We start from the raw sequence: 27,858 nt of genomic DNA on the forward strand, positions 1-27,858 counted from the left end.
GGGCTATATGAGGCCAAAGGTTGAAATTCAACAAACGTGAAACAGGAAACCAACGTGCCTCAAACGCATCCATGTTTGGTTTTAGCGGAGGGAGGCTAAGGGCAATTTACTTGTCATAGAATTTTTTATCATAGAATTTACAGTGCAGAAGGAGGCCATTCGGCCCATCGAGTCTGCACCGGCTCTTGGAAAGAGCACCCTACCCAAGGTCAACACCTCCACCCTATCCCCATAACCCAGTAACCCCACCCAACACTAAGGGCAATTCTGGACACTAAGGGCAATTTATCATGACCAATCCACCTAACCTGCACATCTTTGGACTGTGGGAGGAAACCGGAGCACCCGGAGGAAACCCACGCACACACGGGGAGGATGTGCAGACTCCGCACAGACAGTGGCCCAAGCCGGAATCGAACCTGGGACCCTGGAGCTGTGAAGCAATTGTGCTAACCACTATGCTACCATGCTGCCCGTGTGGGAAGTGGGTTGTCCGTTTGACTAAAATAATGAGGCTTCCTGTCCTCAATTTAATAATGATCTTTAACTCGCACTGGCCGGATTTCCCTGGCCTCGGGGCGCTGCAGCTGAAAGGAGGTGATAAGGGCCATCAGGTAAGTGTCTTTCCAGCACTGCTTGTGGCTCAAGAAGAAAAGGAGTGGTTAAACCAAGTCCCAAAAGTCACTCATTAAACACCCACTGACCATCACACCTTGACTGCTCCCTCCAGCATTGGATCACATCCCCCATCCCCATCAAGACCACCATCTGCTTTCCTGTGATCAGTAATGGAACGCACTGTAATCAGGCCTCTATCGCAAGAATCTCCTCTGCTTTGGCCTGATCAATTGGTCTCTCCACCCAACAGGTTTCTAACCTGTCAATCAGACTGCATGTGGGCGAGAACTGCACAGGAAAACATTTAAAGGAACCCTGCAGCTCAGGGAAAATGTTTCTCAGGATTTTCTCCAAGGGCTTTACATATCAGGAACTTAGCAAGAAGCATGACTCCATTCCTGAGCGCAATTTCAATGTTTAGAATATCAGAATACCACAGGATGAATTGGCTTTCAAGTGATTTCTGCCATCACCTCTGACCACCTCCACTGCCCCCCCCCCCCCCCCCCACCATCTTTGTGGGATTGTGGGTCTAAAGCCAGTGACCTAAATAAAGGCAATTACAAAGGTTTGAAGACAGAACAGTGTGCATCCACAATGGTTTATTTTGCTAAATAAAACTTGGATGGCACCATGGCACAGTGGGTAGCACTGCTGCCTCACAGCACCAGGGAACCAGGTTCAATTCCGGCCTTGGGTGACTGGGGAGTTTGCATGTTCTCCCAGTGTCTGCGTGGGATTCCTGCGGGTGCTCCGGTTTCCTCCCACAGTCCATAGATGTGCAAGTTAGGAGGATTGGTCATGATCAATGCATGGGATTACGGCGATAGGCTGGGTGAGTGGGCCTGGATAGAGTGTTCTTTCGTGGGGGGGAGGGTGCAGACTCGATTGGCTGAATGGTCTCCTTCTGTACTGTAGGGATTCTATGTACGGTAGCCAAATTTACTTATGATACAAAGCTAATTAGGAAAGCAAGCTGTGAGAAGGATACAAAGAGCCCGTAAGAGGAGAGACATATTAACTGAGTGGAAAAATATCTTTGCCGGGTGGAGTATAATGTGAGGTTGTCCACTTTGACAGGAAAAGTAGAATATGAATTAAATGAAGAGGGACTGCCGAATGCTGGAGTTCAGAGGGATCTGGGTGTCCTTAGATATGAATCACAAAATATTAGCATGCGGGTACAGCAAATAATTAGAAAGATAAATGGAGCAGGTGGAGGCGGCATCCTGTAAGGGCATGAGTTTGAGGGCATTGTTAATGGCACCTCTGGCGTTCTCGCCGGCTCGGTACTCCACAAGCCCGGTAGTAGTGGTAGCCCTGAAGGTGTGGGGACAGTGGTGGCAGCACAGGGGTTTGGAGGGGACTTCGGTGTGGGCACCGATGTGCGATAACCATCAGTTCGCTTCGGGGGGGCTGGACGGGGGGTTTTGGAGATGACAGCGGGCAGGGATCGAGAGATTTGGGATCTCTTTATTGATCAGGGTTGGCTGGGGTTTGTGTTTGGAGGGGGGATGATGGTTATTTTCGCTGTGGGTTCTTTTGGATGTTATTATTGAAAAGTGTTAATTATAAATGCCTCAATAAAATATTTTCTTTAAAAAAAATAAAAATAAATGGAACATTGGCCTTTATTGCAAGGAGGATGGAGTATAAAACTAAGAGAGTCTTGCTACAGCTGTTCAGGTTATTGGTGAGACCACACCCAGAGTACTCTGTATAGCTTTAGTCTCCTTACTTGATTGAAACATGTAAGATTCTGAGGGGTCGTGGCAGGGTGCATGTGGAGAGGATCTTTTCTGGCCTTCAAGATTATGAGGTTGAGTTATGCAGTGAGAATCCGGTCCGGTTTTAATCACGTCAATGAATGAAGATCCTTACAGAAACTCTGATGGACTAGACACCACTGAAGCAATGAACAAATGACTGAGGATATTTCAATGGTAAAGATTAGCGACCAATGTCCTTTGGACCAAATTCTAACGCTAGCCATGTTTTACAGGGTTACCAAGGAGATCCAGGTGACGCTGGGCAGAACGGGGTGAAAGGAACCAAGGGAGACCCTGTAAGCGTTTTGAATTGGCCGGTGGTCTTCAGCTGCCTTTCAAAGTGAATCTTTGTGAAGCATTTGAGAAAGGGCTCATTCACTTCTCCTGTGTTGTGCTTTTTAGGGTGTGGCTGGACAAGAAGGCCCCAGTGGTGAAAAAGGAGATAAAGGGACAAAGGTAAGGTCAATGGGGAAATGTTTCCAAAATCTTGGTTGGGGGCGGGGGCTGCTGAAGGAGGCGGAGGTCACTCACTCAGGAGAGCCAATGGCAATCTCCAACTCTCACTGATGTTCCAAGTTGTTCACATTTCATCCAGATGGTCCGGATGCACTAGTTACTGAAACGGTGGCTGGTGACAGGAAGCAGATAGAAGAAATCCAAGAAAAGAAAGAGAAATCGAGGGAAAAGAATAATGCATTGCTTGATTATTTTTCATATATAAACAACAAACCTAGTGAGCCTGGTAGCCCCAGGATTTGCGTTGGCAAATAAAGCCTTCAAGGTGATAAACCTTTGCAGAGTTTTCTGCGGCTTTCAAACTTTAACAAGAAATCCAAGGAGGTCAGGTGAGCATCATTCAGCGTTGCGGAGCTGTTGGAATGGAAGAAATCACCGCCAGAGTGTTTGATTATCTGTTTACTTTCTTCCTTTAGCCTTTACTTGCATTCGCAGCCTGATAGTTCCTATCCAAGGCTGCAAATTGGTGCAGCATTGAGGTGTGCGTGTGTGTGGGGCCAAATGTCATAGCTGTTAATTGTTGCACAGTAGCATAGCGGGTTTCATACTGGGCCCCTAATGCAGAGGCTCAGGCGAACATTCCGGCCACAGACATTCTAAACCTCACTGAAGCAGTGGGGGGAATTCAAATTTACATTAATTAATAAACCTGGGATAAAATATTAGTCTTATTAATTGTGATGGCGGCCAGGATTCTATGGCCCCCTCCTGCCCAGTGGGATATTGTGGTCCCGCTAAAGTAAACGGCAATTCAAATGGCCTGTCGCAACCACCAGGGGGAGACACACAGTGGCGGGAAATGGGTGGCACGGTAGCACAGTGGTTAGCACGGTTGTTTCACAGCACCAATGTCCCAAATTCGATTCCCGGCTTGGGTCACTGTCTGCACGTTCTTCCCCTGTGTCTGCGTGGGTTTCCTCCGGGTGCTCCGGTTTCTTCCCACAAGTTCCGAAAGACATGCTGTTAGGTCAATTGGACATTCTGAATTCTCCCTCAGTGTACCCGAACAGGCGCCGGAGTGTGGCAACTAGCGGCTTTTCACAGTAACTTCATTGCCGTGTTAACGTAAGTCTACTTGTGACAATAAAGCTGATTATTATTATTAAAATTCTGGCTCATGAAACAAGCAAATTGTCAGAAAAACCCACCAGGTTCACGAATTCCCTTCAGGTAAGGAATTCTGCCATCTTTACCTAATCTGGCCTACATCTGACTCCAGACCCACAACAACATGTTTGACACTTCACTGCCCTCTGAAATGGCCTAGCAAGTTCTATCAAACTGCTGCAGGAAATTAGCACTGTTCGTGCACCTAGATCACATGGACTGCAACGGTCAAAGAAGTTGGCTCACTACCGCCCAAAGGCAGTTGGGTATGGACAATATATGTTGGTCCAAGCACGGATAGAACAAAAGGATAGTTGGAAGTTTCCTCCCCGGTGTTCCTTCCCTTGGGGACGCAGATAGTCTATAACGGTGTGAGCTTTACCTTGCCTTGTTAGAAGGGCTGTCTCTTATTTCAGCTTTCCTTTCATCGTAGGGTGCCTTTGAGCATGAAGTTGAGTCTCTGGACAGAAGCAGCTGCATTGTTGATTCAGAACAAGATAACAGCTGTCATGTTGAGCATGCTGAAGCTGTTATCCATCATTCTTCCCCTGCCCACCAGTTTAGCATAGAATGTGAAAGAATAACATTTTTCACAAATCACTTTTGTTTTTCAGGGTGATACTGGATTGACAGGACCCCCAGGCCTGCCAGGAATTGTGAGTTATCTTTTCACACTGTTTACATTATAAATGAAAGGAATCTTTAATAAACCTCCCTGAGAAGCATTGCTGCTCACAATGTAATAATAATGTTATGCTGCTCAAAGTGTCAACAGGCCATATATCCATGACCAATTTTATATCAATGATACGATGGTACAATTCCTGCCAAAATGGATTATCCTACCGCTTGCACATGACACAAAAAAATAAAGATTCTCTCTCTCTCTCTTCACCCCCCCCCCCCCCCCCCCCCCCTCACCTCCTTTCTCCTGGGGAAGAGAGCTAACATAAAACCCCTTTCAGAAAGAAAAGTGGCAGGCTCTCAGTTGGCCTGGCTGCTAAGTGTACTGCTAGTTTGAAAACAAACTTCACTGCTCAGAAAGTTCCAAGGTACGACCCTTAGCCTGTGCTGAGTTTACGCCATGCTCAGCTGGGGTGCTGCAGTTGCCCTCTGGAAGACTGAGGAACATAAAATCAGCTCAGGCCGCTGCTCCTCGCTATTGCATATTGTGTGTGTGTGTGTGGGCAATGGTTGAGGAGGGGGGTCAAATTCAGCCACGATGCCTCTCCACACCACTCACTGACAGGACTACAATTTGCCAGGATAGAAGGGAACAGGGTAATGGGACTAATTGGCGAGTCCATTCAAATAATAAACACAATGGACGTTCAGGGAAGATCGACCGCAGTGGGATCTTGTCTTGTGTGGCTGTGCGGATATCCTCGAGGGAGGGAAACTTTCTTCCCTCACATGGAATTCCAGTCCACCTTCCAACTTGTTCAATCATATCATTCGAGGCAAGGATTTTGACACCAGTGTGGGCTACATCTGACTCCAGACTGCAGGGGTAATAAATACTGCTTTGCGCATAATCATCAGCCTTATTGTTAACTTCAGAGAAGCACTCTGGGATTTAATTGAATTTGAAATGAGTTCTTTCTCATTGATGAGCTTTATTTTCAACAGATCATCAAAACATTGAGTGCTAAAGAGCTGATTCATCCAACCACAGGAGATCAACGTTTCAGGGCCTATGCTTGTATTGATTGTCTCTTGGAGCCAATATCACTACCTTTGCAAAACAAAAGTTCAAGAAAAGAATTAAGTCATCCTGAATTTAGTCCATAGAATTCCGCTACCAAGCCTTTTGGTCATATCTGGTACTTCGAGGGAGTGATCAAGAAGAATGGTCCCATTTGTGTTTTGCTGTGACTTGGCTTGTGAATAATGTGCCACAATTTGTAAATAAAATTGAAAATATGTAAAAGTTTTATTCACTTAATGCCCTAATTTAGATAATCTACAAGTAAGTCCATTTTAAAGAAATTTGTCGATACATGTTATTGCTGATGAGAAGCTGTATCCAGTTCAGTACACATAGAAACATAGAAAATAGGAGCAGGAGGAGGCCTTTCAGCCCTTCGAGCCTGCTCGCCCATTCAATACAATCGTGGATGATCATCCAACTCAGTAACCTGTTCCTGCTTCTCCCATATCCTTTGATCCATTTAGCACCAAGTGCTATCTCCTTCTTGAAAACATACAGGGCGGGATCCTCCTTCCCACCGCACCTCTTTTCTGGTGCGGAGCGACCCCGCTGGCAGCAGGATTCCCCGTCCCGGCAGCCAGCCAATGGGGTTCCCCATTGTGGGCGTCCCCACACCGTCGGGAATCCGCGGGTGTGGGTGCACTGCCGGCGAAACGGAGGATCCCGCCGACGGAGAATCCAGCCCACAATGTTTTGGCCTCAACTGCTTTCTGTGTCATAGTCATAGTCTCACCGCACTCTGGGTGAAGACATTTCTCCTCATCTCAGTCCTAAATGCTTTACCCCGTATCCTCAGACTGTGACCCTTGGTTCTGGAAACACCCTCCATCGGGAACAGCCTTCCTGCAGCTACCCACCTTGTCCTGATAGAATTTTATAGGTTTCTATGAGACCCCCTCATTCTTCTAAACTCCAGCGATTATAATCCTACTGACTCAATCTCTCCTCGTACATCAGTCCCGCCATCCTAGAAATCAGTCTAGTAAATCTTAGCTGCACTCTCTCGAGAGCAAGAACATCCTTCCTCAAATAAGGACACCAAAACTGCACATAATATTCCAGGTGTGGTCTCACCATGGGCCTGTATAACTACAGCAAGACATCCCTGCTCCTGTACTCCAATCCTTTCGCTATGAAGGCCTACATACCATTTGCTTCTTCACTGCCTACTGCACAAACCATGCATCTGTACAAAATATAACAAATTGTAACATGTGTCACACAACAGCAAATTGATGGCCAGATACATGACTGCTTTAAACCATGTTGTGACAACGGTGTGTTATCAACTCTTATTAACACAATTATATGAAAGGTAGGGAGACTGGAAATGCTTATGCTGGCAAAATCCTTCAGAAACTTAAACAAAATACTGCAGCTGGTGAAAATCTGAAATAAAAATGGAAACTGCTGTAAAAACTCAGCAGATTCTGAAGAAAGGTCATACAGGCCCGAAACGTTAACTCTGTTTCTCTCTCCACAGATGCTGCCAGACCTGCTGAGTTTTTCCAGCATTTTCTGTTTTTATTCCTTCACATACTTAATAGCTATGTCTCAACGAGCTTCCATTGAATATGTGTACATCAGAATGACATAGAGAGACAAAAACACCTGCGCCTTTTTTTTTTCAGGGAATGGCATCGGAGTCCTCTCTGCAGCAGATTGGAATGCCTGTAAGTTCCTCTAATCCTTATATCTCCTCACCACCATTGTTTGCCTGTTTGTTGAGCACCCTAGGTGATAGGTTTAAAGGGTGCAGGACAAGATTGAGGAGAGTAGGAGTTTTCATGCGATTATGGGAGTGTGGATAGAGGTGGGAGTGATGAGTTCCACAGATTTGAAAGAATAAATGAGTGCAGAAGTTGGTGTCCAACCATGGACATTTGTCTCTGACCAATGGAACAGGTGACCCCCCTTTTAACCACTTAGTTTTGTCAGTGTATCTTCCCCATTGTATAATACTTAGAACAAAACATGTCAACGGCCCAAAAATCCACTTATAGACCAAATTTAACTTGGGGGGTGGTGGGGGGGGGGGGGGGACCTTTGGGGAGGGCATTAAACTCATCCTGGCTTGCCAACATGAGGCCCAGCCCATTTTAACTCGTAGAGCACATCGCACTGGGTACAACTCCCGGCTGAAACCTGGTGGTCAATGAGGTCAGATCACGGGGTGAGAATATGCCAGGAATCCGTGTCTGGCAGCAGACAGCAAGGTCCCTGCCAATCCGGTAAGTGGTGTTGGTGGGGTGGGAATGGTAGAGGCCAGCTGATCATGGAAAGTGAAGGAAACTCGGGGTGCTAGGCTTCCTTATAAAGCCCAGAGGAGCACTCCTGCCTATACGTGGCATCAAATCCAGCTGCTCACTTTTCCGATGTTGCCTGATTCACGCTATCAGTCCCCAACTTCAGAATTGCTCTCATGCTTTCACCTGCCTGGGGCGAGGGCCTGTTTGGCTGTCCAAACACGGTTTATTAATAATAATAATCTTTATTAGTGTCACAAGTAGGCTTACATTAACACTGCAATGAAGTTACTGTGAAAATCCCCTAGTCGCCACACTCTGGCACCTGTTTGGGTACACTGAGGGAGAATTCAGAATGTCCAATTCACCGAACAAGCAAGTCTTTCGAGACATGTGGGAGGAAACCGGAAACAGTGACAGATGCTATGAAGAAGTACCGAGTTACCATTAACCTCATCATTTTGGTTTCTTCCGGACCATTTTGTCCAAACATGGACAAAAGAGCTGAACTCCAGCGGTGACGTGAGAATGACTGCCCTTGACTTCAAGGCACCAACTGTGTCACCAAGGAGCCAGAGAAAAACCGGTCAGTGGGAATCAGGGAGAAAACTCTGCACTGGTTGGAGTCACACCTGGCACAAAGGGAAGGTGGTTGTTGGAGATTAATCATATCAGTCCCAGGACATATTGGCCCAACCATCTTCAGCTGCTTTATCAATGACCTTCCTTTGATCCTAAGATCAAACTGGGGACAATTGCTGATTACTACACAATGTCCAGCATTATTCACATCTCCTCAGATACTGGTAAATCTCTACAGGATTTTCATATCTTTTTGATAATGAGGTGACCAGAACTGGACAAAATGCTTTAGTTGTGGTCTAAATAATGCTTTATAAAGGTTCAGCTTAACTTTGCTGCCTTTGTACTCAATACCTCTATTTATGAAGCCCAACATCCCATCGGTTTTGCTAATCACGGGCTCAATATGTCCCAAAGATCGATGTACGTGAAATCCAAGTCCCTCTGTTCCTGTGCACTCTTTAGAACCGTGTCATTCAATCTATATTGCCTCTGCCTATCCTTTCTGACAAAATACATCACCTCAGATTTCTCCGTATTAAATTCCATTTGCCACAGATTTCCCGTTGACGCCACCCCTCCCGTTGACACCACCCCTCACCGCTGGGAAACCCGTGTGCCGGAGTGGGACTGGAATTTCCCTGGTAAATCCCGCCCTCTGTATTTCAGTATCCTAGTCATTTATATATATCAAAAAAGCAGTGGTTCCAACACCACTGACAACTATCCACCAGTCTGAAAAACAACCATTTACCATGACTCGCTCTTTTATGTCCTTAAGTCAATTTTGTACATCCAAACTAACACTGACATTCCTATTCCAAGAGCCAACTTTTATTAACCAACCTTTTAGGTGGTCCTTTATAAAATGCTTTCTTAAGATCCATACAGATCCATCAATCCTTTCTGTTACCTCATCAAATATTCAATTAGATTAGTCGAGCATGATCTGTCTTTTACAAATAGGTGCTGGCTCTTTATTGACTCAAACCTCCCAAAGTAACTGTTGATAGTTTTTTCTCTCCGATTATTGTTTCAAAACTGTTACACATCAATTATATTAAACTGACCGGCCTGGAGTTACTAGGAATGTCTTTGCATCCTTTTTTTTGAATAATCACGTCACAATTGCTACTCTTCAATTTTCTGGCATCTCCCCTGTAGTTAGAGAAGATCGGATGATCTTCTCTTATGTCCGCCCTGCTTCCTTTAGCAACCTGGGATGTAAGCCATCTGGACCAGGCAACCTATCCACTCTTAAGTACAGCCAGCTTTTCCAGTCGCTCCTTTCTATCAATTTTCACCCCATCTATTACCTCTTGCATCTCCACTTCCACCAATTTTGTTTGTCAGCATTCTCTTGATAAGGTGGAAGTGCTGAATAGACTGTCAGGAATGAAAGTTAACATGGCACCAGGACTGGATGAGATGCATCCAAGGATATTGAAAGAGGTGAGAATGGAAATTACAGGGGTGCTGGCTGACTGCAATCTTCCAGTCTTCTCTCGATTCAGGGGAGGTACCCAAAGGGCTGGAGAATTTAAAACGTTACGCCCTTGTTCAAAAATGATTGTAAGGATAGTTCCAGCAATTACAGACCAGTCAGTTTAACATTAGTGGTGGGAAAACTTCTAGAAACAATTAAACAGTGCAAAATTAATAGTCATATGGAAAAATGTGGGTTGATTAAGAGCCAACATGGATTTCTAAAGGAGAAATCATGTTCAACTAACATGCTGGAGTTTTTGGAAGAGGTATCAGAAATAGCTGATGAGGGTAATGTTGTTGATGTGGTGCACATGGACTTTGAGGAGGCATTCGATGCAGTTATACACAACAGACTTTAGAAAAGTCAGAGCTCATAGAATAAATGGGACAGTAGCAACTTGGACACAAAATTGGCTGGATAATTGAAGCAAAGTAATGTTCAGTGGATATTTTCCATGCTGGAGGAAAGTTTGGGGTGGCATTCCCCAGGGGTTGGCAACCCTTGCTTCTCCTGATATATATTCAAGATCTAGATCTTGGCATGCAGGGGACAATTTCAGAGTTTGCAGATGATACAAAATGTGGAATTAAACTGTGAAGAGGACAATGTAGAAGTTCAAAAGGTCATAGACAAATTAGTAGAATGGGCAGTTAGGTGGAGGATGAAGTTCAATGTGGAGAAGTGTGAGGTGATGCATTTTTGGAGGAAGACATGGAGAGGCAATACAAAATGAGGGGTAAAATTCAGAAAGGGATGCAGGAGCTGAGGGACCTGGATGTAAATGTGCATAGACTAATGAAGGTGGCAGGTCAGGTGGAGAAACCAGTTAATAAAGCAAATAGTATCCTGGGCTTTGTTAATAGGGACATAGAGTACAAGAGAAAGGAGATTATGCTGAACTTATCAAGACACTAGTTGGACCTCAGCTGGAATATTGTGTACAGATCCCCGTGCCACACTGTAGGAAGGATGTGAACACATTGGAGAGAGTGCAGAAGAGGTTTACAAGAATGGTTTCAGGGGTAAGAAACTTCAGATGTGAGGATAGATTGGAGAAGTTGGAACTGTTCCCCTGGGAAAGAAGAAGGCTAAGAGGAGATTTGATAGAGATGTTTAAAATCATGAGGGAGTTGGACAAAGTAGATAAGGAGAAGCTATTACCACTCATAAAAGGATCAAAAACAAAAGGTCACAGATTTAAAGTGATTAACAAAAAAAGCAAATGTGATGTGAGGGGGAAAAAAAATTCGCACAACGGGTGGTTCGGGTCTGGACTACACTGCGTGGAAGAGCGGTGGTGGTAGGTTCAATTGAGACATTCAAGGGGGCATTAGATGATTATTTGAATAGAAACAATATGCAGTTGTATTGGGGAAAAAGACGGGAATGGCACTAAGTCATGATGCTTGTTTGGAGAGCTGGTGCAGACACCACCTTCTGAAGAGCAATTAGGGACGGGCAATGAATGCTGGCCTAACCAACACCCACATGGCAGGAATGAATTTTAAAATGGCTCAACCAATCAGGAACAGTGTAAGCAATTACTGAACCAATTAGGGTCACAGCACTGAATTACTGTGACATCTTGTGATTATTCAATTGGCGCTGTGACATGGCAAACCACAGTTTATTGATGGCTGATTTAAGTCTCTCCTATAATACAGCAGGCCTCTGCACACAGGGTCAGTCGGTGCCCATGGGGAACTGGGGTGACAACTGGGGAATTGGCTAATCAGACATTTACTTCCCTGATTGTCTGAAAGACCAAATTTGCAGTATTTGTGGATTGCGAGAGCAAAGCCGCTTGTACTGAGAGATGTACCTCACCTTGAATGAGGCTGCAATTTAGAGAGGGGGTAAATATGCGTGCACATATCTGCAGAGTTCTGCTGCCTAAATAATTCTTTCGTAAGGATGGTTTAAATGTCCACCATCTAATTCTATTAATGAAGTCCTCAGCAAGTTTATTAAGAGCCAAAAGGATGACTGGATCACCCAAACACTTATTAATTGCCCACCGGAGTTGCACTTCACACATTATCAGGTCTATGGCCTCCTGTAGAAGATAGAACGCTGCGTCACTTTCCAACTAAATCTTACATTTATATAAGTTATAGGAGCAGGAGTCTGCTCCACCATTCTATCATGGCTGATATGTTCCTCATCTGTTACCTACAATGTTAAAGCCAAGAGCTGGATTGCGAAATCAGCCAGAGCATCTCTTCCCTAGAACACATGGCCTAGGAGCAGGAGTAGATAATTTAGCCTCCCGAGCCTAAACACCTTCAATGTGATTCACCAAAGAGAAGGAATTGGTGGATGTTGAGCCTGGAGAAGGGTGTGTAGATAGCCTGGGTCACATTGAGATCCAAAAAGACGAGGTGTTGGGCGTCTTGAAAAATATTATGGTAGATAAGTCCCCAGGGCCTGATGGGATCTACCCCAGAATACTGAAGGAGGCTAGAGAGGAAATTGCTCAGGCCTTGACAGAAATCTTTGGATCTTCACTGTCTTCAGGTGATGTCCCGAAGGACTGGAAAATAGCCAATGTTGTTCCTTTGTTTAAGAAGGGGAGCAAGGATAATCCAGGGAACTACAGGCCGGTGAGCCTTACGTCAGTGATAGGGAAATTATTGGAGAAAATTCTTCGAGACAGGATCTACTCCCATTTGGAAGCAAATGGACGTATTAGTGAGAGGCAGCATGGTTTTGTGAAGGGGAGGTCGTGTCTCACTAACTTGATAGAGTTTTTCGACGAGGCTACAAAGATGATTGATGCAGGTAAGGCAGTGGATGTTGTGTATATGGACTTCAGTAATGCCTTTGACAAGATCCCTCGTGGTAGACTAATACAAAAGGTGAAGTCACACGGGATCAGGGGTGAGCTGGCAAGGTGGATACAGAACTGGCTAGGTCATAGAAGGCAGAGAATAGCAATGGAAGGATGCTTTTCTAATTGGAGGGCTGTGACTAGTGGTGTTCCGCAGGGATCAGTGCTGGGACCTTTGCTGTTTGTAGTATATATAAATGATTTGGAAGAAAATGTAACTGGCCTGATTAGTAAGTTTGCAGACGACACAAAGGTTGGTGGAATTGTTGATAGCGATGAGGACTGTCAGAGGATACAGCAGGATTTAGATTGTTTGGAGACTTGGGCGGAGAGATGGCAGATGGAGTTTAATCCAGACAAATGTGAGGTAATGTATTTTGGAAGGTCTAATGCAGGTAGGGAATATACAGTGAATGGTAGAACCCTCAAGAGTATTGAAAGTCAGAGAGATCTAGGAGTACAGGTCCACAGGTCACTGAAAGGGGCAACACAGGTGGAGAAGGTAGTCAAGAAGGCATACGGCATACTTGCCTTCATTGGCCGGGGCATTGAGTATAAGAATTGGCAAGTCATGTTGCAGCTGTATAGAACCTTAGTTAGGCCACACTTGGAGTATAGTGTTCAATTCTGGTCGCCACACGACAGAAGGATGTGGAGGCTTTAGAGAGGGTGCAGAAGAAATTTACCTGAATGCTGCTTGGTATGGAGGGCATTAGCTATGAGGAGCGGTTGAATAAACTCGGTTTGTTCTCACTGGAACGACGGAGGTTGAGGGGCGATCTGATAGAGGTCTACAAAATTATGAGAGGCATAGACAGAGTGGATAGTCAGAGGCTTTTCCCCAGGGTAGAGGGGTCAATTACTAGGGGGCATAGGTTTAAGGTGCGAGGGGCAAGGTTTAGAGTAGATGTACGAGGCAAGTTTTTTACACAGAGGGTAGTGGGTGCCAGGAACTCGCTGCCAGAGGAGGTGATGGAAGCAGGGACGATAGTGACATTTAAGGGGCATCTTGACAAATACATGAATAGGATGGGAATAGAGGGATACGGACCCAGGAAGTGTAGAAGATTGTAGTTTAGTCGGGCAGCATGGTCGGCACGGGCTTGGAGGGCCAAAGGGCCTGTTTCTGTGCTGTACTTTTCTTTGTTCTTTGTTCTTTTTGATCATAGCTGATCCCATCATGGTCTCAAACCCACCGTCATGCCCATTCTCCATAACCCTTCAACCCATTACCAATCTGTCTAACTCCTCCTTAAATTTACTCACTATCCCTGCATCCACAGCACTTTGGGATAGCGAATTCCACAGATTCACAATCCTTTTGGGAGAAGTAGTTTCTCCTCAAATCTGTTTTAAATTTGCCACCTCTTTTTTAAGATTATGACCTCTCATTTTAGAATGCCCCACAAGAGGAAGCACCAGCTCCACGTCTACTTTATCCGTACCTTTTAGCATCTTGTATACCTCGATTTGATGTCCCCTCATTCTTCTAAACTCCAGAGAGTATCGGCCTAAACTGTTCGATCTCTCCTCATACGACAAACGCCACATCTCTGGAATCAATCTCATGAACCTCCTCTGAACTGCCTCCAATGCCACTTCATCTTTCCTCAAATAAGGGGACCAAAACTGTGCACAATACTCCAGGTGCGGTCTTACCAATGCCTTGTATATTGTTGCAACAACACTTCCTTACCTTTATACTCAATTCCTTTTGCTACAAATGCCAACATTCCATTTGCTTTCCTTATTATCTGCTGCACCTGCATGCTCGTTTTCTGTGGCTCATGCACGAGGACACCCAGGTCCCTCTGCATTGGGGCACCCCAAAGTCTCTCCCCATGTAGATAATAAGTTACCTTTCCATTTTTTCGACCAAGATGCATGACCTCACACTTATCCACATTAAACTCCATCTGTCACATTTTGGCTCACTCTCCTAACCTATCCATATCCATTTGTAAGGTTCTTATTTCCTCATTGCAACTTACTGTCCCACCTATATTTGTGTCATCTGCATTTTAAAGCATGCCAAGATATTTCACAGCAGGCTAAAGAAGAACAAAACAGGTGAACAAAAGCTTGGGCTGGAATTTTCTACATTAAACGCATCCCCCCGCACCACCCCCACGCCCGCGGCAGTGGAGATGGTGCACCATTGACCACCAGCGGGATCTTCCCGTCTGTCATTGTCAAAAGGGACTGGGCGATTCCACTGGCGAGGACAGCCAGAAAATCTCACCCTTGGTCTTAAAGAAGGAGCAAGAGAGGTGGAGGAAGAGAAATCCAGAGCTTGAAACATGTATAGTTTGAAGGCAGAATTACCAACAGTGAGACGAAGGAAGTGGATGATGCATAAAAGACTGGAGTTGGAGGAATGTAGACGCCTCTGAGTTTTATGGAGCTGGGGATGGTTGCACAGATATGGAAGGGCAAGGGATTCGAAAATGAGGATGAGAAATTTAAAATTGATAGTTGCCAGACCAGGAGGTCGATGAGCACAGGGGTGATGGGCGAACAAAGGTTGATCCAAGTTGATGCCTGGACAACACCATTTTGGACAAACTCAGTTTTACTGAAAGCTGAAAAAGATAGGGAGCATTGACTCGAAGATAATTGGAATAGTTGAGTCTGGAGGTAACAAATGGATGAAGGTTTCAACAGCAGTTGGACTGAGGCAGGTTTGAAGATGGGCGACGTTACTAACATGCAAGTTGGTTTTGTTGCATAAAAACATAAGAACGAGGAGCAGGAGGAGGAGGCAATTTAGCCTCTCAAGCCCGCTCCGCCATTCAATATGAACATGGCTGATCTCATCTCGGCCTCAACTCCACTTTCCTGCCCATTCTCCATAACCCGCAACCCATTACTAATTAAAAATCTGTCGATCTCCTCAGATTTACTCACTGTCCGGCATCCACCGCACTCCGGGGCAGTGAATTCCACAGATTCACAACCCTTTGAGAACCCTAAAATGCATTCAGAGCAGTATCTGATTCTGCAACTATGCTGCCATGCTTCACATTGATGTTAAAATAGAAACATTCGCGGTCGTGTTGGATCTTCTGCCCTCTCCTTCCTGCTGGTTTAATGGTAAAACTAATGACTATCATAAGGGTCCCATCAGTTTAAAATGATTGACTCTGCCTGTAGTAAATCAGACATCAAGCAGTCGGTAGATCCAATTCCCAGCACCAGTAAGTCACTGAGAGCATGTTTGTCCATCATTATTCTGTAATAACGAGGTGCTAAGCTGGACTCTTTATATCATTAACAGCCTGGAGTATTTTTGTGCGTTTGGTGCCTATATTAAGCCCTATAATTATAGGGTCTTTTTTTTACGCTTGTATCACTTTACGGGGAAATTATTTAAATAACGTGTTTAAGAATAGGACTGCGATTTGAAGGGAGCACTTAAAGTGCACATGCAAAGGTGAGGGTGTGATAATAGTTTTATTCTTTCTTCGTTTACTTGGCTTGTGAACAGAGGGTTGCTCCATTGCGAAGTGCATTCTCCCTTTCAGTTCCAGGCTGATTGTCCTGCCCACCATGCGGGTTGTGCCCATGATGTAAATCAATTTTCTTTTTTTCTTAAAAGGGTGAAGCTGGCGATAAAGGAGACAAGGGAGAACATGGAGATCCGGTGTGTATGTTGTGTTGATATATAAAAAAATAAGCGTTCTCATAGTCAATGACAATCATGCTGTTTGGTAGTCGTAAAGGGGAGGCGGTGGCATAGTGGTATTGTCGCTGGACTAATGAACCAGAGACCAGATTAATGCTCTGTGGCCCTTGGTTCGAATCCCAGAAGGTGAAACAGCAGAAGGTGAAATTTGAATTCAATAAAAAAATCTGGGATTAAAAGTCTAATGATGACAATTAAACCATTGCTGATTGCCATAAAAACTAATGTCCTTCAGGACATCCCTTCCTTCAGGGAAGGAAATCTGCCATCCTTACCCAGTCTGGCCTACGTGTGACTCCAGACCCACACAGCATTGCAGTTGGCTCTTAACCACCCCCACCCCCACTGAAATGGCCGAGCAAACCACTCCGTTCAGGAGCAATTAGGGATGGGCAACAAATGCTGGCCCAGCAAGCGACATCCACATACCAAGAACAAATTTTTAAAAAATCTTATAGCTCAGAAGGAGGCCATTCAGCCCATCCTTGTACCAGTTCTCTGAGAGAGCTGTCCATGAATCCTACTCATAGAAGCATTGGAACTAGGAGCCGGAGTAGGCTATTTGGCCTTTAGAGCCTGCTCCGCTATTTCATATGATCATGGCTGATCCTCGACCTCAATGCCATATTCCCGCTTTCTCCCCATCTCTTGATGCCATTAAGATCTGAAAGATAATCTCTTTCTTGAAGGTGTTCAATGACTTGGCTTCCACAGCCCTTTTTGGTAGAGAATTCCACTACCTTTTGAGTGAAGAAGATTTTTCTCATCTCAATCCTAAATGGCCTATCCCTTATTCTGTGTCTCCTCCTCCTCAATTCTCCAACCAGGGAAAACATCTTCCCTGTGTCTAGTCTATCTAGCTCTGTTAGAACTTTATACATTTCACTCCGATCTCCTCTCATCCTTCTAAACTCTAGTGAATACAGGCCCAGTCGAACCAATCTCTCCTCATAGGATAGTCCTGCCAACCCCGGTATCAGCCGAGGGAAGTTCTGTAGCACTCCCTCTATGGCAAGCATCTCCTTTCTTAGGTAGGGAGACCAAAACTGCATGCAGTACTCCAGGTGTGAGTTCACCAAGGCCCTGTATAACTGAGTAATGAAGGCCAACATATATTTGCCTTCTTAATTGCTTGCTGCACCTGCCTCTCCCCTTCCATTGACTGGTATACAAGAACACACACATCCCTTTGTAAATCCACACTTCCCAATATATTACCATTTAATTAATACTCTTCCTTTCTGTTTAGCACACCAAAGTATATAACTTCACATTTAGCAACTATCATCAAACTGAACTGACAGGCACCCCATCTGATAATGAAAGATTATTAAGATCAGTCATGTAGCATTAATACTGTAATGATAACCCTTGGGTGTAAGTCATCAGATATAGTGAAGTAGCAGGTATTGAATTTTTAAACCTACAGACTATGTTTTTAAGTTAAAGGGCAGGAGATTTAAAGCTCTTGGCAGCTTGACAATTCTCTTGACAGTTCCAATGAATTTATGCACTTTTACGCACATTCATGTTGAATTTTACCTATCCCAGAGGGCACCTTACTATTCCCAAATGGCACCTACAATTTCCCAAAGGTGTCCCAGGTCCTTATCCAAAAGGGTACCCTGCCTCTACAAAGCACTCCAGCAGCTTTAGACCTTCCCCTATCTAGTTTCAAGTGCAAACATCATATTTTAGACATATAAATAGCCAAAACCAGATTTGACTGAGGCAGTTGAACTATAACATGTGCAGTAGAAATATATGAATTAGAACCCATCCTCTTCTGTACCCTGCGAATATGGTGGAGGCCAATTTGGAGGTAGGACTTCCAGATCTGGGACTCCACCACCATTTTCATTAAGGTGGGGAGCTCTCCATCTGTGTGGAAATTCAGGCCTTTTGCTCTGGTTTCTCTCTCCGCAGATGCTGCCTGTGCTGCTGAGCATCTCCAACATTTTCTGATTTTAGTCAAAGTTATGACAGGTGGGCAAGGAAAAGCGGTACCTATTACTTGATGGTAGAAGTACTATAATTAAGGATGCTGGTGTAGAGGCAACATCGCTGGTCTAGTAATCCAATCCTCTGGGCTAATGCTCTGGGTCCGAATCCCACAAAGGTTTCTGCCGGAATTTAAATTTAATTTTTTTTAAAACCCGGAATTGAAAAGCTAGTCTCCGTACAATTAAGGTTTTGGGCAAGAGATATAGGGAAATGTAGGGAAGAGCCTTTTTCCCCAGTCACAGGGAATGACTTGGAGCGCCATTGCCCACAAGGGTGATGCAAGTGGAGACGATCAATGATTTTGAAAGGAAATTGGATGGCCACTTGAAAGAAAGAAATTTGCAGGGCTATGGGGATAGAACGGGGGAATGGGATTAATTGGATTGCTCTACAGTGAACCCACCTGGACCAGATGGGTTGAATGGTCTCCCATGTCCTAAATTCTGACCAGCGGAACATTAGCAAATATTGGCAAACCTTCAAATATGAGGTGGGTGGTTTCATGTGAAAAGAGAGCATACCGAACAGTGGACTGGTGGAATAGCAGAGAATTTAAAACTAAAGGCGAACTTGAAATTAGGGCTAGCAGTATAGAGGCAATCATGGGAAATACAATAGCAGCATAGAAGAAGGAGATTAAAAATAAATATTGGAAAATGTTGAGATGACCAAGCAATCTATGGTGAACTAATAATGACATTAATAAGCATACAGAAAGTAAAAATGTAGTTAAATAGTGGATAGGATCACCTTGAGGAATGAGGAGGAATACATGGCCTAAAGGAAACATCACTGGTCTAGTAATCCAGAGGCCCAGGCGAATCCCACAATGATTTCTGCCGGAATTTAAATTCAATTTTTAAAAAACCTGGAATTGAAAAGCTAGTCTCAGTAATGGCCACCGTCCAACTATCAATTGTCGCAAAAAAAAACATTTGGCTCACTGGTGTCTTTTAGGGAAGTAAATTTGCCATCCTTAGCCGGCCTGGCTTACATGTGACCCCCAGGTCCACAGCAATGTGGTTGGCTCAACCACCCTCTGAAATGGTCGAGCAAGTCACTCAGTACTAGGGCAATTGGAGATGGGCAACAAATGCTTGCATTGTCAGCAAGGCTCACATCCAATGAAAGGATAAATTAAAAAATCTACATGGCACAATGGTTGGCACTGCCACCTCACAGCGTCAGGGACTCAGGTTCAATTCCACCCTGTGAAATTTGCTCATTCTCCCCGTGACTGCATGGGTTTCCTCCAGGTGCTCCGGTTTCCTCCCACAGTCCAAAGATGTGCAGGTTAGGTGGATTGTCCATGCTAAATTGCCCATAGTGTCCAAAAGGTTCGGTAGGGTTACGGGGATAAGGTGGGGGAGTGGGCCTTGGTAGGCTGCTCTTTCAGAGGTTTGGTGCAGACCCGATGGGCCAAATGGCCTCCTTCTGCACGATGATAAAACAAAGAACAAAGAAATGTCAGCCCAGGAACGGGCCCTTCGGCCCTCCAAGCCCGTGCCGACCATGCTGCCTGACTAAACTACACTCTTCTACACTTCCTGGGTCCGTATCCCTCTATTCCCATCCTATTAATGTATTTGTCAAGATGCCCCTTAAATGTCACTATCGTCCCTGCTTCCACCACCTCCTCCGGTAACGAGTTCCAGGCACCCACTACCCTCTGTGTAAAAAACTTGCCTCGTACATCTACTCTAAACCTTGCCCCTCTCACCTTAAACCTATGCCCCCTAGTAATTGACTCCTCTACCCCGGGGAAAAGCCTCTGACTATCCACTCTGTCTATGCCCCTCATAATTTTGTAGACCTCTATCAGGTCGCCCCTCAACCTCCTTCGTTCCAGTGAGAACAAACCGAGTTTATTCAACCGCTCCTCATAGCTAATGCCCTCCATACCAGGCAACATTCTGGTAAATCTCTTCTGCACCCTCTCTAAAGCCTCCACATCCTTCTGGTAGTGTGGCGACCAGAATTGAACACTATACTCCAAGTGTGGCCTAACTAAGGTTCTATACAGCTGCAACATGACTTGCCAATTCTTATACTCAATGCCCCGGCCAATGAAGGCAAGCATGCCGTATGCCTTCTTGACTACCTTCTCCACCTGTGTTGCCCCTTTCAGTGACCTGTGGACATGTACTCCTAGATCTCTTTGACTAATGATAAAATGAATCTGAAAATGTAGGTATACTAGAGGAGGATATGGAAGCTAGAACTGGCTTGATGATGCGAATGGCCTGCTTCTGAGCTGCAAATATCCTTTGATTCAATGATGTTAATGTTCAATGTAATTCTTTCTTTTCTGGAAGAAGAATAGCAAGATTTTCTAAAGATAAAATAATGTAATAAATAAGAATTTAATCAGTTTGACTGACTGATTTGAGTGTCTATAGTTACTGCGGATTGTTCTGATCTGAAATGATTATCCAATTTCTGATCTCCAAACTTATTTACGAACAGCTCAAGGAAAATAGTTTTTACCAACCTACTTTATCAGCTTTTTATATTTAATTACTTAATTCCCCACCTTCACCTTGAGGCAAAAATCCAAAATTAATACAAACACTGCCTAGAGATTTTACTACAAGGAACATTCCTTTTAGATTTTGAAGTTAGTCAACAATAAACATTTGGAGGGATATTTATTCACTGATCTTTGCTGGCAAGTCCCTCAGCTTGGAATGCTGCCAGATCTCCTGTTTCTGGCTGCTGTCAGACTGCCAGCTAGCAATCAAAACCCTGGCAACATAGCATCCTCAACACTGTCAGTCAGTCATTAGCTCTGTCGCCGCCAGTTCAGTGACCTGAAACCAAGACTTCAGCAAGAATTTTCACTTTGTTCAAACTAGCTTTCTGTTGAACTTTGTTCTTTGCTCATCTGGAACTGCCTGAAGAGATAGAATAGGGCGATTGAGATCAAGAGAATTGTCAGCACCTCTCCAGAAACACAGACATTATTGGATTAGGTAATCAAACTGAACCCCGGGTGGACATGAATGATCCCATGGCTCTACTCTGTAGCAGGGGAGTTCCCCCTGATATCCTGGCCCATACCCATGGGCGGCACGGCAGCACAGTGGTTAGTACTGTTACTTCACAGGGTCCCATGTTCGATTCCTGGCTTGGGTCACTGACTTTGCGGAGTCTGCACGTTCTGTGCCTGCATGGGTTTCCTCCGGGTGCTCCGGTTTCCTCCCACAGGTCCCAAAAGACGTGCTGTTAGGTGAATTGAACATTCCGAATTCTCCCTCCCTGTACCCGACCAGGCGCCGGAATGTGGCAATTAGGGGCTTTTCACGGTAACTGCATATTTGTGACAATAAAAGGTATTATTATTATTATTAGTCTCCAAGGAGAATAGCCCCAGCTTCTCCAATCTATTGACAGAACTGAAGTTCCTTATCCCTGGCAAAATTCTCATTAACAAAAAAATATGTACCCTCTCTAATGCCTTCATATCATGTCTAACTTGAAATATCTGAAGGAGAAACATTTGCAGGACTATTAGTGAAGAACAGGGGAGTGCGAGTAACTAGATACCCCAGGCACAGGCTCGATGGACTGAATCCGAAGATCTAAACATACAAATTAGGAGCAGGAGAAGGCCACTCAGCCACTCAAATCTGTTCTGACATTCAATAAGATCATGGCTGATCTGATTGGAACCACAACCCCACATTTCTGACCATCCCTGATAACCTTTCAGCCCTTGTTAATGAAGAATCTATCCACCTCTGCCTTAAAAATGTTCAAAGATGAGGGCAGCACAGTGGCGCAGTGGGTTAGCCCTGCTGCCTCATGGCGCCAAGGTCCCAGGTTCGATCCCGGCTCTGGATCACTGTCCATGTGGCGTTTGCACATTCTCCCTGTGTTTGCGTGGGTTTAGCCCCACAACCCAACGATGTGCAGGCTGGGTGGATTGGCTATGCTAAATTGACCCTTAATTAGAAAAACTGAATTGGATATGCTAAATTAATTTTTTTTTTAATATTCAAAGATTCTGCTTCCACTGCCTTTTGAGGAAGAGTGTTCCAGAGAATCACGTCCCTCTGAGAGAAAACATTTCCCCTCGACCCTCTCTTAAATGGGCAACCTCTTATTTTTAAACAGTGACCCCTAGTTGGAGATTATCCCAAAAGAGGAAACATCCTCCTCACCCTGTCAGTATCCTTCAGGATCTTCTATGTTTCCATCAAGTCGCCTCAAACTCTTCTAAACTTCAGCGGATGCAAGCCTAGCCTGTCTAGCCTTTCCTGATAAAATATCCCACCCATTCCGGGTATTAGTCCAGTAAACCTTCTCTGAACTGCTTCCAATGAGCAGCCTTATTCCGTGTTCCCTCAGTCCAGGATTCTATTTGTGAAAATATGCTTATCATTTGAATATTTGGGCGGAGACATTCTATGTCCGTTACTTCGACAGGAAATCCTGGAAATGGGACAAGCAGGAAGCTAGTATAGCACTTCAAAAGGAATTTTGCATTTAGTTGGACTTATGCCAACACCCAGATATAAATCCAACAGAATATCGAGGCTAAGAACTAATTAAGATATATGACACAGGCTACAGATTTATGACACCAAAGATACTTTTTTAAAGCATACTGCGTATAATAGAGCAATCCAAAACTAATCCAATTGATCCAATCTCCACAGAACCCTGCATTTCCTGCTGCTGCAAATATTTTTCCAATTCTCCCTTCAAAGATCCAGTGGTCTCCGGCATCACCATGTGTCGCGTATTACATGGTCCAGCAATCCTCTATATGAAGAAATTTCTCCTTGCATCTCTCCACACTCGCTTCACAAACTATTTTACATTGATGATCCTTCGTCCCCATATACCAACCAAAAGAAATAATTGTTTCCATCCGACCATAAGACATAGGAGCAGAATTAGACCATTCAGCCCATCGAGTCTGCTCCGCCATTCAATCATGGCTGATATTTTTCTCATCCCCATTCTCCTGCCTTCTCCCCATAACCTCTGATCCCCTTATTAATCAAGAACCTATCTATCTCTGTCTTAAAGACACTCAGTGATTTGGCCTCCACAGCCTTCTGCGGTAAAGAGTTCCACAGATTCACCACCTTCGGGCTGAAGAAATTCCTCCTCATCTCTGTTTTAAAGGATCATCCCTTCAGCCTGAGACTGTGCCCTCGGGTTCTAGCTTCTCCTACTAGTGGAAACATCCTCTCCACGTCCACTCTATCCAGGCCTCTCAGTATCCTGTAAGTTTCAATGAGATCCCCCCTCATCCTCCTAAACTCTTAACGAGTACAGACCCAGAGTCCTCAACCACTCCTCATACGACAAGTCCTTCATTCCAGGGATCATTCTTGTGAACATCCTCTGGACTCTCTTCACGGCCAGTACACCCTTCCTTAGACACGGAGCCCCAAACTGCTCACAATACTCCAAATGGGGTCTGACCAGAGTCTTATACAGCCTCAGAATTACATCCCTGCTCTCGACATGAATGCTAATATTGCATTTGCCTTCCTCACTACCAACTGGATCTGCATGTTAACCTTAAGAGAATCCTGGACTAGAACACCTAAGTCCCTTTGTGCTTCTGATTTCCAAAACATTTTCCCATTTAGAAAATAGTCTATGCCTCTCTTCTTCCTACCAAAGTGCATAACCTCACACTTTTTATTCCATTTGCCACTTCCTTGCCCTCTCTCCTAGCCAACTGCAGCCCCCCTGCTTCCTCAATACAGCCTGTCCCTCTACATATCTTTGTATCATCTGCAAACTTTGCAACAATGCCCTCAATTCCTGCTTCCAGTTCTTTCATCCAAATCATTTCCTATTCAATCTGTCAAAACCCACCACAATTTTAGGAACTTCTATAAAACTAAATAAATGGCAGGGTAGATACAGATAGGATGTTCCCCCTGGCTGGTGACTCTAGAGCCCAGTGACACACTTTCAGAATAAAGGGCATGTCATTTAAGACTGTGATGAGGAATTTCTTTTCCTCAGAGGATGGAGAATCTTTGGCATTCTCTATCCCAGAGAGGCTTTGGAAGCTCAAAAATTGAGCATGTTGAAGACAGAGATCGATAGATTTCTGATTAGTATTGACGTCAAGGAATATGGGGGTGGGGTGGAAAATGTCGTATGGAGTAATTAATCAGCCATGATCTACTTTGATGTCAGGATCGACTTGACAGGCTGAATGGCCAACTGAAATGAAAATGAAATGAAATGAAAATCGCTTATTGTCACAAGTAGGCTTCAATGAAGTTACTGTGAAAAGCCCCTAGTCGCCACATTCCGGCGCCTGTTCGGGGAGGCTGGTACGGGAATTGAACCATGCTGCTGGCCCGCCTTGGTCTGCTTTAGAAGCCAGCGATTTAGCCCAGTGTGCTAAACCAACCCCAACTGCTCCTATTTCCTTTGTTCCTTACTTGCTCTTTCTTAGTCTTTTCTACTCCAGTAGAAATAGTCTCACTATCTCAGGAACCTCTTCTTCGCATAATGCCTCACACTCTCGCCATCATCCTGCTGAATTTATAATTCATGACTTTACTATGCCTATTTATTCACAGAAATAGGCCATTCAGCCCATCGTGCCTGCCTGGCCATCAAAAACCAATCTACTCTCATCCCATTTTCCAGCACCTGGTCCATAGCCTTGTATGTTATGGTGTTTCAAAAGCTCATCTAAATGCTTCTTAAATGTTGTGAGGGTTCCCGCCTCTACCACCCTTTCAGGCTGAGCTCCAGAGGCCCACCACCCTCTGGGTGAAAAGGTTTTCCTCAGAACCCCTCTAAATCTCCTGCCCCTTACCTTAAACCCACGCCCAGTGGTCATTGACCCCTCTAATAAGAGGAAAAGTAGAAAGATTTCTTCATATCTACCCTGTTTATGTCTCTTATACTTTTGTACACCTCAATCAGGTTCCCTCTCAGCCTTCTCTGGAAGAAGAACAACCCCGGCCTATCCAGTCTCTTCATAGCTGAAATGCTCCAGCCCAGGCAACATCCTGGTGAATCTTCTCTGTACCCTTTTGTGGAGAGACAAGTCGAATTGTATAGATCAATTTTAGCCCAGTTGCTGTGCTAAGCTGCCATTGGGTGCCAAATATTTCTCAGTGGGCTTGTGGGGAGATGATGGGTTGTGGGGGAGGCAAATCAGAAGGAAAGTAGTCAACCGACACAGACACGGGGAGAAAGTGCAAACTCCACACAGTCACCCAATGCCGGAATTGAACCCGGATCCTTGGTGCTGTGAGGCAGCAGCGCTAACCACTGTGCCACCATGCCGCCCTCAGTACCTCAATAACATTTGTCACAAAGGAAGGTCTGAGAGGCACACTAATCTTTGAGGGTCAGACAAAGACCTCAGTGGAATCAGGCAGGCAGCTATGGAGAGAGAAACAGAGTTGATATTTCAGCTTGGTGACCTTCCATCAGAATGACGCCGCCAAAGTTAGACCCAAGAGAACAGAGTGTTGCAAGTCCAGAGGGAAATCGATTAGAGTGAGTGACGGAGTAGAGATTGAGATGGCTGATGTCACACTGGTAGTCCGGCTGAATCAGATAAAGAGACAAACAAGAAATCCCATTGCAGAGAAAAGTGGAATTTTCTTCGAGGTGAGCAATCCAGGAAGAGAAGTGAGTAAAACAAAAGCAAAATGGGGTGTCATGGAGGCACAGTGAGGCAGTGTTGCCTCATAGCGTTAGGACCCCGGTTCAATTCAGGCCTTGGGTCACAGTCAGTGTGGAGTTTGTACATTCTCCCCGTGTCTGTGTGGGTTTCCTCCGGGTGCTCTGGTTTCCTCCCACAGTCTAAATTTGTGCAGGTGGATTAATTGCCCCGTAGTGTCCACAAATGTGTGTAGGTTAGATTAAGGGGTTAATGGAATAGGGTGGGGCAGTGAGTTTGGGTACTCTTTCAGAGGGTCAGTGCAACTCAATGGGCCGAATGGCCTCCTTCTGCACTTTCGGGATTCTATGATTCTGTGAAAATGCCGGGAATGCTGGAAATCTGAAATATAAAGAGAAAATACTGCAAGACTCAGCTAATTCAGGTCTGACTTGGTACTGGACGTTTAAATGGGTGAATCTCATGCTCATCACCTGTGCTTATTTGCTTACAGGGGCCTAAAGGAGACAAAGGACTTCAAGGACACCCTGGGCTAAAGGTAGAATGGAACTGTGAAACTGACTATTTTTGTTCGTCTTGCTTATTTTAAAGCTTACTAATTTACCATGATTAGATAATGATGATTGTAATTTAATCACTTTTCCAAGGGTGAAATGGGAGAGATGGGGCTTCCTGGACTTAGTGGAAGACCAGGCTTAGAGGTATTTATATCAAGACTTTTTTTCTGCCTGTTTATGAGCGTGAGATTGCCTGGGATTTTCCGACTCCGCCAGCCGCGGGCACATCCCGGGGCCCTCCAAGAGTTCCCATCTCACCCGTGGCGATGCTCACTGGTGTGGGGGCCGGAAAATCTCCACCATTATGTGTGTTTGTTACGTTGCAATTGGATGCAGCAATTTATTGACAATCCCTGCCGACATTTTCCCAACAAGAATACCATTGTGTTCCTAGCATTGCAACACAGGCGGCACGGTAGCACAATGGTTTGTACTGTTGATTCAAAGCACCAGAGACCCAGGCTCGATTCCCCGCTGGGTCACTGTCCGTGCGGAGTTTGCACATTCTCCCCTTGTCTGCGAGGGTTTCCTCCGGGTTCTCCGGTTTCCTCCCCCAAGTCCCGAAAGACGTGCTGTTAGGTGAATTGGACATTCTGAATTCTCCCTCTGTGTACCTGAACAGGCGCCGGAATGTGGCGCCTAGGGGATTTTCGCAGTAACTTCATTGCAGTGTTAATGTAAGCCCAGTTGTGACACTAATGAAGATTATTATTAATGTAAATATCAATTTTTGGCAGAAAGTCACAGATCAGCTTTGCACAAGCGACAAAACAAAATGTGATCAAAGTGATCGGCTTCAGTCTGTCAAATCACGATCCTGAGGAGAAATTTCTTCAGCCAGAGAGTGGTGGGTCTGTGGAATTCATTGCCACAGAATTGCCACAGGGCGGTGGAGGCCAGGACGTTGAGTGTCTTTAAGACAGAAGTTGATAAATTCTTGATTTCTCGAGGAATTAAGGGCTATGGAGAGAGAGCGGGTAAATGGAGTTGAAATCAGCCATGATTGAATGGCGGAGTGGACTCGATGGGCCGAATGGCCTTACTTCCGCACCTATGCCTTATGGTCTTATGGTCTTATGATGCATTTGACTTGATGAAAACAATTCCCAAGGCACAGTAG

The 27,858-nt window shown here is 44.9% G+C and overlaps 1 protein-coding gene across 1 annotated transcript in view; it reads left to right on the forward strand.

The window, feature by feature from the left end:
- The window catches only part of LOC140411419 (uncharacterized), a 373,458-nt gene that overhangs the window by 323,845 nt on the left and 21,755 nt on the right, over positions 1-27,858 (forward strand). Inside the window, exons 20-26 of the mRNA XM_072500526.1 lie at positions 2,621-2,683; positions 2,790-2,843; positions 4,625-4,666; positions 7,353-7,394; positions 16,467-16,511; positions 26,675-26,719; positions 26,829-26,882. Of these exons, the coding sequence (XP_072356627.1) occupies positions 2,621-2,683; positions 2,790-2,843; positions 4,625-4,666; positions 7,353-7,394; positions 16,467-16,511; positions 26,675-26,719; positions 26,829-26,882 (345 nt within the window). The remainder of the gene's footprint in view (positions 1-2,620; positions 2,684-2,789; positions 2,844-4,624; positions 4,667-7,352; positions 7,395-16,466; positions 16,512-26,674; positions 26,720-26,828; positions 26,883-27,858) is intronic.

This window comes from Scyliorhinus torazame, chromosome 4 (assembly GCF_047496885.1).
Source record: "Scyliorhinus torazame isolate Kashiwa2021f chromosome 4, sScyTor2.1, whole genome shotgun sequence".
NCBI classification, from domain to species: domain Eukaryota; kingdom Metazoa; phylum Chordata; class Chondrichthyes; order Carcharhiniformes; family Scyliorhinidae; genus Scyliorhinus; species Scyliorhinus torazame.